The 10,653-nt window shown below is 66.7% G+C and overlaps 2 protein-coding genes across 3 annotated transcripts; both read right to left on the bottom strand.

The window, feature by feature from the left end:
• Nucleotides 1-144: 144 nt before the first annotated feature.
• PIGS (phosphatidylinositol glycan anchor biosynthesis class S) lies at nucleotides 145-4,550 on the bottom strand. Of its 2 annotated transcripts, XM_049802768.1 has the most exons (12): nucleotides 4,474-4,550; nucleotides 4,230-4,369; nucleotides 4,044-4,155; nucleotides 3,452-3,541; nucleotides 3,198-3,289; nucleotides 2,824-3,022; nucleotides 2,342-2,484; nucleotides 2,125-2,239; nucleotides 1,695-1,840; nucleotides 1,470-1,570; nucleotides 888-1,098; nucleotides 145-748 (listed from the first exon to the last, which is right to left on the bottom strand). In XM_049802768.1, the coding sequence occupies exons 1-12, from the start codon at nucleotides 4,526-4,528 to the stop codon at nucleotides 473-475; spliced, it is 1,680 nt and encodes a 559-aa protein (XP_049658725.1). In that variant the 5' UTR covers nucleotides 4,529-4,550; the 3' UTR covers nucleotides 145-472. The 2 variants fall into 2 exon arrangements, with proteins under 2 accessions (XP_049658725.1, XP_049658726.1); XM_049802769.1 differs by lacking the exon at nucleotides 2,824-3,022 and having other exon boundaries at nucleotides 3,198-3,260.
• A 503-nt stretch (nucleotides 4,551-5,053) lies between these two features.
• Nucleotides 5,054-9,037, bottom strand: ALDOC (aldolase, fructose-bisphosphate C). The gene is made up of 9 exons (XM_049802772.1): nucleotides 8,908-9,037; nucleotides 7,970-8,092; nucleotides 7,673-7,884; nucleotides 7,527-7,581; nucleotides 7,296-7,456; nucleotides 6,762-6,845; nucleotides 6,499-6,673; nucleotides 6,219-6,418; nucleotides 5,054-5,571 (listed from the first exon to the last, which is right to left on the bottom strand). Exons 2-9 carry the CDS (start codon nucleotides 8,079-8,081, stop codon nucleotides 5,476-5,478), a joined length of 1,095 nt encoding a protein of 364 aa, XP_049658729.1. The 5' UTR covers nucleotides 8,082-8,092; nucleotides 8,908-9,037; the 3' UTR covers nucleotides 5,054-5,475.
• Between the last annotated feature and the right edge of the window lie 1,616 nt (nucleotides 9,038-10,653).

Genomic DNA, 10,653 nt, shown 5'->3' with positions numbered 1-10,653 from the left:
TTTTGGGCTAAATCCCTGAAAGACAGGAGCCACCCCCCCATAAAAGCAACCGGGGGGGGGAGGGGGGCAGGCAAGCCAGGCCGGGGGAATGTAAGGCAACCGGCACCCCCACGGAAGGCTAACGAGAGGAGGGTCACACAGCCCTACACCAGCCCCCCCCCGCAAAACTGGGGGTTTTCTTTATTTATACAGCAGCATGTTCTGAACACAGTGCAGGGCGAGGGGTGCACACAGGGAGGTCCCCCCCCGCCCTCCTCTATGATCTCTCTGCCTTTCAGGATGGAGGGCTCAGGAGCCAGATTGAGAGCATCTCCCACCCCTCAAAGCACCCTCTCTTCCCGCTCTTCCATCTTGGCCGCAGCCTGGCCTTAACGCCGTTCTGGGGTGCCTTCTTTGGCCATGGGTCCGTGACAACACACTCCACAAAGCGGGGACAGCCCCAGCCCCAAGAGGGGACACCATCACCATGGGCTCAGTCCATCTTGGTGGGCTCCTTCTCACGCTGCCTGGCCTCCCGGACGATCTTGGCCAGGGAGAGGAGAATGGGGACGGCCATAGGCAGGAAGAGCGGGATGTAGATGGCAAATTTCTGGTCGTCAGGAAAGTAGAGGAGATGGAGGAGAGATGGGTCAAAGAAGGCCCGCTCCGAGGAGGTGACTGCCTCCTTGCTGGCCTGGAAAGCCAAGTGCAGGTGGCCCGCGGCCAGCTCGGCCATGGCACTCTGCGCCGAGGCCACCGCTTGGTACACCTGTGTGGGAACAACACCAACGGTCAGTGCCCGGCCAGGGAGGACCACAGGAACAGTCTGGGAGCTTTGCTCCCAGCACCACACCAGCGAGAGCTCATGGTCCCCCTCCGCTCCCCACCTCAGGGTGCCCCAGCCCTACCTCAGAGGCGACATCATCTTTGATGACAATGTTCCCGATCTTGTCCAAGAGCTGGGCCAGTGAGGTCAAGGTGGTGGACACAGTGGCAATGTTCTCCACAGTGTGGGCCCAGAGCAGGCGGTCCAGCTCCCAGTCAGCCAGCCCCTCGTTCCCTGGGCTCTCCAGCAGGAACTCGGGGGGCAGCTCCTCCCGAGATAACCCAAAGAGTAACCTGGGAGTAGAGGGGAAGGTCCCAGCCCACATCGCAAACCTGCAGTCCCTCATGCACTCCCTGCTCTTCCCCTTCCCTGCTGCATTCAGTCCTTGCGGGGCTCGACCATGCCTAATGGCCTCCTGGATGCAGGGCAGGACAAGACAAGCCACCTACCTCAGGAGATGGAAGATACGCCAGCACCCCTGGCCAGAGAGCAGTGCTGGCCAGTGGTCAGCATCTCGAAAGCCACAAAAAGCCCCCCTCAGCCTCCCAGAGCCCACGGAGAAGCGAACAAGCTGCATGGGTACAGCCTGCTCTGACCCCCCCCTGATTTCCACATGTGCCAGGAGAGCGCACAGAGGCCCGGGGAGGGAAGAGAGCATCCTCACCGGAGCTGGGCCAGGAAAACCTCCATCACTCGTACCATGTCCACATCCACGTGCAGCGGGAGGGAGACTTGGGGGGAAGCAGGGGCTTCAACGTTGTAAACCTGCAGGAGAGCATGTCACCCAGGCACAGCCGGAGCCCCAGGGCTGGCAGGGCCACCAGCACTCGCTGGGGATGTGAAGCCACCTCCTTGTCTGGGCACTGCCAGCACCCCCATGGCCCCCTACCATGATGCCGCCCCAGCGGGGGCTGTGGAAGGCGTTGGTGCTCACTGGGGCTCCATCCTTGTCCTGGATGTACAGAGGGGAGTGGGAGCGCTCTGGCACATACAGCAGGAAGTTCAGCACGGGGTAGAGCGAGGCAGCGCTGGAGCCTGCAGCGGGACAGAGTCAAAGAACTCCCCTGGCTGGCAGGGACAGTGAGAGCAGACCACCCATGCGCAGCGCTGAGGCAGAGCCCAGCCCAGCTCCTCCTTCCACAGCAAGCTCTGAGCAGAACTGCCAGCCCAGCAGGTCTCGGTCACCCTCACTCCCACCCGGGGCTGGCAGGGCACGGTGCTGCAGGGAGGGAAGGGGCACAGGCCCCAGGCACAGCTGTCCCCTCCTCCCTCAGCAGAGCCCGGTCCCACAAGAGCCAGGTCAGGAGCACAGCGCTCACCCAGCCGGGCCTCCACAGGGTTGATGACGTGCGGGAGGCTGTGAGCGCTCAAGAGGAAGCTGGAGGACTCCTTGTCAAAGCGTGGTGTCACTCCTAGGACAGCGTAGTACAGGATCTGCAGGCACACAACAAAGACGTTGCTGGCAGAAAAGCGCGTCTCGGGGCACCTGGCAAGGCCCAGGGCCGGGCTCTCCCCATCGCCTCTCCCAGTCCTCACCTGCGAGTCCACAGAGAAGTTGGCCACCAAACTCAGTTTGTCCAGGACAGGCTGCACGTAGCGGTTCACGGCATCCTCGATATCCCAGTCCACGGCATGGGACTTGGGGTCGGGGTTCAGCAGGCTGAAGGTGATCTCATACCCTGCCGAGGACACACAGTCTGTGAGGCACTGGCACAGCTACTGCCTGTTGATGCTGAGGCCGGGCACGTGGCCATGACAGAGCTCCCAAGAGCGGCAGAACCCAACCCCCTCCTCCCTGGCCCTCCCCAGTGCGGGGCCACGCACCAGTGCCCCAACACACAGCGACCGCAGCATGGATCTTGGCCCAGAGCAACTGCCAAGGGCAAAGGGAAGACCCCGGGGTCTGTCACCCCAGAAGACATCCAGGGATACTAAAAGTACACCAGGAACGGGATCTCCCCCCAGAGACCGGGGGCTTTTCCCAGGTCAGAGAATGGGGCTGGGGTGCACATCCATACCCAGGCTGGATTTCAAGTGCCGCCGGGCATCAGGGCCCAGCTGGCCATTGGGCACGCGGTCTGAGAGGGCGGCGGAGATGGAGCTGGCCGTGAAGGACATCACCTGCGTGAGCTGCTGGAGGCGGGTGCGGAGAGCAGCCAGGCCCCCCCCAGCCCTCACCAGGGCACTGCGGTGCTTCCCCACGTAGACGTTGATGCCCTGGGGAAGGGGCAGAGGTGAGGGCCAGGAACAAGGCTGGCTCCTGTCAACGCGCCAGGGAACAGCACGGTGCCACCTGCGACAACCTGGGGACGCAACATCTGGTGCCTCCTCCCAGGGCACCTTCGAGGGGTGAAGCGTGCAGAGGCTGGCACCGCAGGGTGCTGCTCCCTACCTGAGGCAGGAGAGAGGAGGTTTCGGGGACCACGTACACGGTCAGAGAGCCCAACAAGGTGTCCTGCAATGGGTGCAGAGCAGCGTCAGCCTCTAGGGAAAATGGAGGCATTAGCAGGGTTGGGAATTTCACTCCAATCCCCATCCCACCCTGAGATGCAGCAAAGCCGAGTCCTTTGCTCAACCAGCTTCAGAAAGAGGAGCCTGCTCTGCCACAGAGCTCCTCCAGCTAACTGCAATCTCTCGTCCCAGTACCTCGTGCAGTAGCCACATCCAGCGCTGCCTCCTCCTGAGACGCGGTCCTGCGATAGACCGTCTCGTAGCGGGACGTGATGCTGGGTCTCACTGCCAGGGGAGAAAGCCTGAGTGAATCTGCTAATCCTGGCCCTCGCACCCTTTGTAAGAGCCAGGTGCTAAGAGGGACAAGGGACAGCGCCAGGGAGACACATGCCACAAGGTCCTTTGGGCACCAGCCCTAACCTCAGCTGAGTGACCCACCACGACACGTGGCCTCAGCCGGTCCACGCTGGCGGGCAGGACAGCCCCATGCCACCCAGGGCACATCCCACCCTCCGAGGGCTGCCATCACCCCCATCCCCAGGAAGGGGAGCTGGTTTCTTCCCTTTGGCACCCCCGGGAACTTGTCGTCCCCAGTGCTCCGCTGTACCGCCAGCTCATGACAGGATGATACTGGCGAACGTGGGGTGGGGGTCCGGGGAGCTCCGGGCTGACAGCCAGGGAGAAAAGCTGTGGGGACGTAGGGACCCCCCCGCCCCGGTGAAGGATGAGGCCACCCAGGAGGGACGGACAGACGGACAGGACAGTGACAGCCAGAGATGTCTCTCACGGTTGACGGAAATCTCCATCTCCTGCACGTCCCTGAACGGCAGCGGCCTCGGCAGGTCCCCGGGCACCGACCCCGGGGCGAAGACCACGGCGACGGGGACCGCCAGCTGGAACTGAGCGGAGACAGCGTCAGCCCGGTGTCAACCCCCGAGGACCCAGGGCACCCGGCCCCCCTCCCGGTGCTCACCGGCAGCTGTCCCAGCCCCTCGATGTCCCCATAGGGCAGGGCGGCGCGGTAGGTCTCGGTCGTCCTCCACCACAGGGGCAGCCCCAACACCACAGCGATGGCCGCGAAGGACAGGGCGGCCCGCCGGCCCCGCGCCCGCTCTGCGGGGACAGCGCTCAGCACCGACCCGGCTCCCCGGGGACGGGGCGGGGACCGGGGCTGAAGGAAAGCGAGCGAGCGCCGGGCACCCGGGTGCCGCCGGTACCTGCTTCATCCGCCGCCATCGCCGCCGCCGCCGCCATCTTCACTTCCTGTGTCATCCGAGAGGGCGGGGCCTACGCCCAGTCCAGCCATTCAGAGCGCCCAGTCCTCAGAACAGCCAATAGAAGCCGAGTCCGGAGAACGGCGGCGCAGACGGGCGGGAAGGAGCACCAATCAAAGCGCGGCACCGCCCCCGAGGAGGCGGGCTTTGGCCGCACGGCCTCTACGAGTGCCGCGGAGGGACAGGCCGTGCCCCTGCGCCGGCGGGAGGGGGCCCAGCGGGCGCCTGCGCCAGCGCCGAGCACCGCGGCCGGGAAAAGGTCGGAGTGGGGGGGGAACAGGGACTTCACAGGGGCTCCTCACCCGCCCCACGGCCCGTAGGGAGAGCCCAGCCACCCCCCCACCACCACCGGCTCTCAGAGCCTCACGATGGGTGTGGGTGAGCTGAGACCAGGCACAGCTCATTGCATGGATGAGCACAACGGGCTGCGGGTGGTGCCCAGAGCCGGAGGAGGGACGGGGCAACCCGGGATGGGGAAGGGCACGGTCCCAGGGTGCCCGGCAGCGAGGGAGGAGGCGGCACAGCGATGTCTCTACCGTTTATTTGTTGTTAGGCTATTTGGTACACGGGGTGCACACGGCGAACACAACACAGGCGCCCCAAGGGCGGCAGCGACCGGGACTGCGAAGCTACGGCAGGGCAGGGGCACCCCCCAGGCCTCCCCTCCTGCCCCCCACGTGGCCGGGCCTCGACCCCCACACGCACACAAAACGGCCTGGCCGGAGCCCCCCACCAAAGGGGCACCCGGGTGGCTCCCTCCGGAGGCCGGGTAACCCGGGCCCCCCACTTCATCTGCGGACGCGGTGGTGTAGGGCCAGCCGGCGGGACGCGATCCCCTTCCCCTCCCCGCGTGGCTGCTCCCCTGGGTGGCTGGGGTGGAAGCGGGGTGTGAGCAGTGGCGGGGAGGGGGCCGGGGCGGGGGCCGGGGGCGCGCCCGGCCGGGGCTCAGTAGGCATGGTTGGCCACGTAAAGGGACTGCCCGGCGGCCCCCGAGTCGTCCCCGCTGCCCTCGTACTTGCCCAGCGCCGCCAGCCCGTTCACCTGCGGGAAAAGGAAATGTCAGCGGCCCCCCATGGGGTGTGCCCCCCGCCCCCCCCCCCCCCCACCACTGTGGGGTATGGCCCTTGGGGTCCCCCAGTCCCTGGGGACAAAGCCTTCAGGGTCCCCCAGCTCATAGGGACACGGTTCTTGGCATCCCCCATGCCCCTGCAACAGCGCAGCCCTTGGCATCCCCCTCCCATGGGGACAGAGCCCTCGGTGTCCCCCATCTCACTGGGCACAACCCTTGGTGTGTCCCCATCACCCCACGGGACACGGCTTTTGGCATCCCTCCTCCCACAGGGACAGAGCTCTCGGTGTCCCGTGTCACCCGAGGGGGCATGGCCTATCCCACATGGCCCTTGGCGTCCCCCGTTCCCCCGTGGGGACGCAGCCCTCACTTCCCCCCATGGAGACAGTACTGTGCCCCCTCCATGGGGACCATGGTCCTCGGCATCCCTTGTCCTGTGGGGCACAGCCCTTGGTGTCTCCCGTCACCCCGTGGGACACGGCCCTCGCCATCCCCTATCCCGAGGGGCACAGCCACCGGCGTACCCCCCGCCATGGGGACACAGCCCTCGGTGTCCCCACCACGCCAGGGGACGCAGAACCTCAGCACCCCTCTCCTGCAGGGGGCCCGTCCTCATCACCTCTGCGCGCTTGACGAACTCCTCGGTAGCGGCGGTGGCGTTGTCCCGCTGCCCGCGCCAGGCGCTGAGCGCCGACGCCTGCAGCGCCCGCCCGTAGGAGAAGGTGAGGGCCCATGGCCGCACCAGCGGGCACGTGTTGATGGCGTTGAGGTTGATGGAAGCCTCCTCCTCGCTCTGACCCCCGGACAGGAAGGTGACACCTGGAGAGAGCGGGATTATGGCACTGGGACGTCCACAGGGCATCCCCCTCCTGGTCCCCGCCACGTGCCGGTGCTGGTACCTGGCACGGCTGGGGGTACAGTGCGGCGCAGGGCGGTGACAGTGGCCATGGCGATCTCCTCGGGGCTGTACTTGGTGGGGCAGGAGTGCCCGGGGGTCACCATGTTGGGCTTCAGCAGGGTCCCCTCCAGGTAGACGTGGTGGTCGCTCAGTGCCTTGTAGACAGCTGCCAGCACCTGGGAAGGATGGGCAGCGTGGTGTCTCCCGGCACAGCGTGGCACAGCACGGCAAGGTGCCCACCCTGCTGCCTGCCCCACCGCTCACCTTCTCCGTCACATACTGGCACCGCTTGAGGTCGTGGTCACCATCAGGCAGGATCTCCGGCTCCACGATGGGCACGATGCCGTTCTGCAAACGGCAGGCAGATGCCGTCATGGGGATGTCCCTGGGCATCACCCTGGCCCCATGGCAATGTGGGCCAATGCCTGGACCCAGGGGGTGATGCTCAACCCCCAGGTTCAATGTCCACCCTTGTCAGTGATGCCCACCCCATTGGGGTGATGCCCGGCCCCACGGGGTGATGCCCAACCTGGGAAGGTCTATTCTTGGCCCCATAGAGCAATGCCCATGTTTGTGGGGTGATGCCCAGCTCCATGGATTGACGCCTGGTCCCATGGGTGATGCCCACCCCATGGGGCAACGCCTTGTCCTGGGGGTCAGGTCCCATCCACGTGAGGTGTTACCAAGCCCGCAGGTTGATGCCCAGCCCCGTGGGGTGATAACCAGGCACGGGGCCAATGCTGAGCCCCGTGGATCAGTGCCCAACCCGTGGGGCAATGCCCGGCCACAGACACGTACCTGCTGGCAGATGCTGGCGTAGCGGGCCAGGACGTTGGCGTTCTCCATGATGGCGAGCGCGGAGGGGGTGTTGTCGCTGATCTTCAGCACGCAACGCCACTTGGCGAAGTCGGCCCCATCCTTCTTATACTGGGCACAGCGCTCCGACAGCCCGTCCAGACCTGCCGGGCAGTGCGTCAGCCCCGCAGTCCCAAACCTCAAGGCCCCCACCCCGCTACCCGCTCCACCTACCTTGCGTGGTGGTCTCGCCATCCGTCCCGGCCAGCGGCACGACGCCCTTGTCCACCTGTGGTGAGAAGAGGAAGGCAGCGCTGAGCCCCACCAGCACCCCGCAAGCACCCTCAGCGCCCCGCAAACCCACCGGACACCCCCCACACCTTAATGCCCACGACGATGCCCTTGTCCTTGATCATCTGGACGAAGGGGGTGCCGTCGTCAGCCTTCTGGTACATGGTCTCGTGGAAGAAGATGACCCCCCCGATACATTTCTTAACCCGGCTGTCGGCGCTGAAGAGGATCTGGCGGTACAGCCGGCGGTTCTCCTCCGTGTTCTCCACCCCAATCTGGTTGAGGCGCTTCGCCATGCTCCCTGCGGGCACCCGGCACCCTCGTCAACCTCAGGCGTGGGGGGGAAAAAGGGGTGACGGGACAGATTCCCCCCGTTTTCCACTGACCTACGGACTCATCGGCGGCCAAGATGCCCTTGCCGGGGGCCACGATACGCAACGCGATGTCCGACAGCTCCTTCTTCTGCTCGGCCGTCAGCGCGGGGTATTGGTGCGTCATGGTGGCGGTGGCTGCGAGCGGATGGAGCTTGAGTCACGCGCAGCCGGGTTGGGCCCCCGCACCCCCCCATCTACCACGCACCCTCATCCTGCGGGGACCGGGGACCCCCACGGGGCTGGGATCCCGGTCCTGCCGGTCAGTGGGGAGGAGGATGAGTTGCATAAGCAGGCAGCTGCCCTCACCCCGGGACGGGCAGGGCCTCGTGGAGGATGCCGGGGAGCTCCCAGCCATTTTGCTGCCTGCTCGCCCGCCCCCAGCCCAGCCATCTTGAGGGAGCGCAGCTCCCCGGGGCGGGGGGGGGGGGGGGGGGAGCCTGGGGATGGAGATAAACCGGGGTGGGGGATACCCCGAGCGGGGAGGTACGCGGGGAATGGCGATAGCCCGGGGATGGGGATACTGAAGGCATGGAAATAACCCGGGAATGGAGCTACCTGGGGAGGGAGAGACCCCGGGGGCGGCACTACCCGGGGCTGGGGGTACCCGGGGTTTGGGGTACCCCGGGGTTGGTGATCCCCCCCGGGGCTGCCGCCGTCGCGGCACCCAGAAAGCCGGTGCTCCCCCCGCCCGGGGCGGCGATTCCCCCTACCGGCCCCGCCTGGGCTTGGGTATCTCCGGGCCTCACACCCCCCAAAAAACACCCCCATACCCGGGGCTCCCTCTACCCCGGAGCCCGCCTCCAGTCCTACCCGACCCCCGGGATATCGGCGGCGCCGCACGGAGCCACCCCGGCGGAGCTTGCCGGCTCCCGCCTCCGGGTTCCTTCGGCTGCACCCCCGGTTGCCCCCCCTCCCCCCCATCCACCCCCGGTCTCCCGGTTCCCTCTTACCGTGCAGGGCGGGCGGCGGTGGGCGCTGACTGCGGGCTGTGCGCTCCGGCCCCGCGGTAAATGGGGCTGCGGTGCCGCAGAGCTACGTGACCGGCGGGGCGGCACCCGGTAGGACCGGCCCCCCCCCCCACCTCCCACGGCCCGCTCCGCCCCGCCCCCCCACACCCCCCCCCCCGCCGCCGCCGCCGCCGCCTCCCGCCTTGCCGGTGGTGGCGACAACCCCCGGCTGGGGACCCCGCTGTGTTACCCCTTTGTAACCTTCTGCTGCCGGTGGAGACCCCTCTGTGCCCCCCCCCCCCCTCCCCCGGTCCCGGTCAGGGACTCGGCTGAGTGACCCCCCCCCTGTCGTGGGTAGGGACCCCCATGCCACACGGGCACCCCACTGTTGGTGCTGGAGACCCCTCTGGGTCACCGACCCTGCTTGGTTATGGGGAGGGTCTTCCCCTGACACCCCCTTGCTGCTGGTGGCCCCCCCCCCCCCCAAATTGCCACTATCAACAACAGGCAGGGGACCTTCCCCTCATGGCCCTCCAGGCCAGGGACCCCCCCTGTGCCACCCCCAGGCTGGGGCTCACCGTGTCACCCCACTGTCATCGGGCCAGGGACCCCAGCTGCGTCACTTCTGCTACCAGGAACCAAGCCCCAGCACTGCCCCCCGGGACAGGGTGGGGGCTCCCACAGGAGACCAACCCCCCCCCCCCCCACAAAAAAAAAAAAAAGCTGCCCACAGCCGGCACAGGGACAATAGCGGTGTCCCGGTTCACCCCACGGGGCCTGCTGCCAGGGCCTTGCTCTGCTGAATCCCTACCGTAAAAGGAAGGTTCGGCCACCCCACATGGCCCTAATCCAGGGAAGGGAACACATTTGCCCCCGCATCCCAAAGCTGGGCACAGCCTGAGGCCCCCATTGCCAGCCTCGCATCTTTGGGGGGGGGGGGGGGGGGGCCATATCTGACCCCCTGCCAGCAGGGTCACAGCCATAGCAGGGAAGGAGGCGATGCCAGGGCTGCTTCTCCATGAGCCACCCACGCACCCGGTAAATAGAGGCACAACCCTAAACATCTCCATTTCCTGGGCGCGGGGGCTAATAAACGTGCCAGCACCCAGCATGTTGCAGCACCCGCCCGGCCCAGGGCAGCAGGGCTGCGGCAGAGGGCAGAGGAAGGTGAACAACCCCCCCCCCCCTCCACCCCCAGGCAGGAGAAACAGGCCATTAAAAACCAGAGCACTTGTTTGAACAGTGCTATTTTTGGGCTGTGCCAGGGGAGGGAGGTGCCGCATGGCCCCCATGGCGGCGGGGAGCATCCTTGGGGTCAGGAACACCGGGAGGGGGATCCCGCAGGAGATGCCTTAGCAGGGAAATAGGGATGTAAGGCTGGAGCTGTACTGGGAGCAGGGGAGCCCCTGAGGGACCCCCCTCCATGCAGCAGCGGGGACAAGGTGGAGGGGGGGGGGGGCTGGGAACAGGAGCTGGCAGAGCTCCCAGCGCCTGGCAGGCAGCGCTCGCCTCGACCCAAGGGATGCTGCATGCCGGAGCCACGCAACAGGCGTGTGGCTCACAGCCCCGTGATGGGGGTGCAGGATCCAGCCTCCGATACCCTCTTGGGAGAGGGGGGGGGAAAGCACAGAGGGAATCTAGGGCAGGAGGAGGAGCGGGGGCCCAGGGAGGGAAGCTAGGTCAGCCTGGGCATGCTGGAGCCGCAGGGTGGGAGCTTGGGGAATGCAGTGCCTTAATGAGAGCAAACGC

The sequence above is a fragment of the Accipiter gentilis genome, chromosome 6 (assembly GCF_929443795.1).
Source record: "Accipiter gentilis chromosome 6, bAccGen1.1, whole genome shotgun sequence".
NCBI classification, from domain to species: domain Eukaryota; kingdom Metazoa; phylum Chordata; class Aves; order Accipitriformes; family Accipitridae; genus Astur; species Astur gentilis.
The sequence above is the reverse complement of the archived record's forward strand: the minus strand, read 5'-3'. Positions and strand labels throughout refer to the sequence as shown.

Excerpts from the sequence above, each read along its gene's own strand:
- PIGS (XM_049802768.1), bottom strand. The coding sequence starts at position 4,528 with ATGACACAGGAAGTGAAGATGGCGGCGGCGGCGGCGATGGCGGCGGAT. Across the intron at positions 3,023-3,197 it reads CCTCCTCTCTCCTGCCTCAG|GGCATCAACGTCTACGTGGG; the intron begins GTAGGGAGCAGC and ends CCCCTTCCCCAG. Across the intron at positions 2,240-2,341 it reads ACTTCTCTGTGGACTCGCAG|ATCCTGTACTACGCTGTCCT; the intron begins GTGAGGACTGGG and ends GTGTGCCTGCAG.
- ALDOC (XM_049802772.1), bottom strand. The coding sequence starts at position 8,081 with ATGACGCACCAATACCCCGCGCTGACGGCCGAGCAGAAGAAGGAGCTG. Across the intron at positions 7,885-7,969 it reads GGCCGCCGATGAGTCCGTAG|GGAGCATGGCGAAGCGCCTC; the intron begins GTCAGTGGAAAA and ends GGGTGCCCGCAG. Across the intron at positions 6,846-7,295 it reads ACGCCAGCATCTGCCAGCAG|AACGGCATCGTGCCCATCGT; the intron begins GTACGTGTCTGT and ends TGCCGTTTGCAG.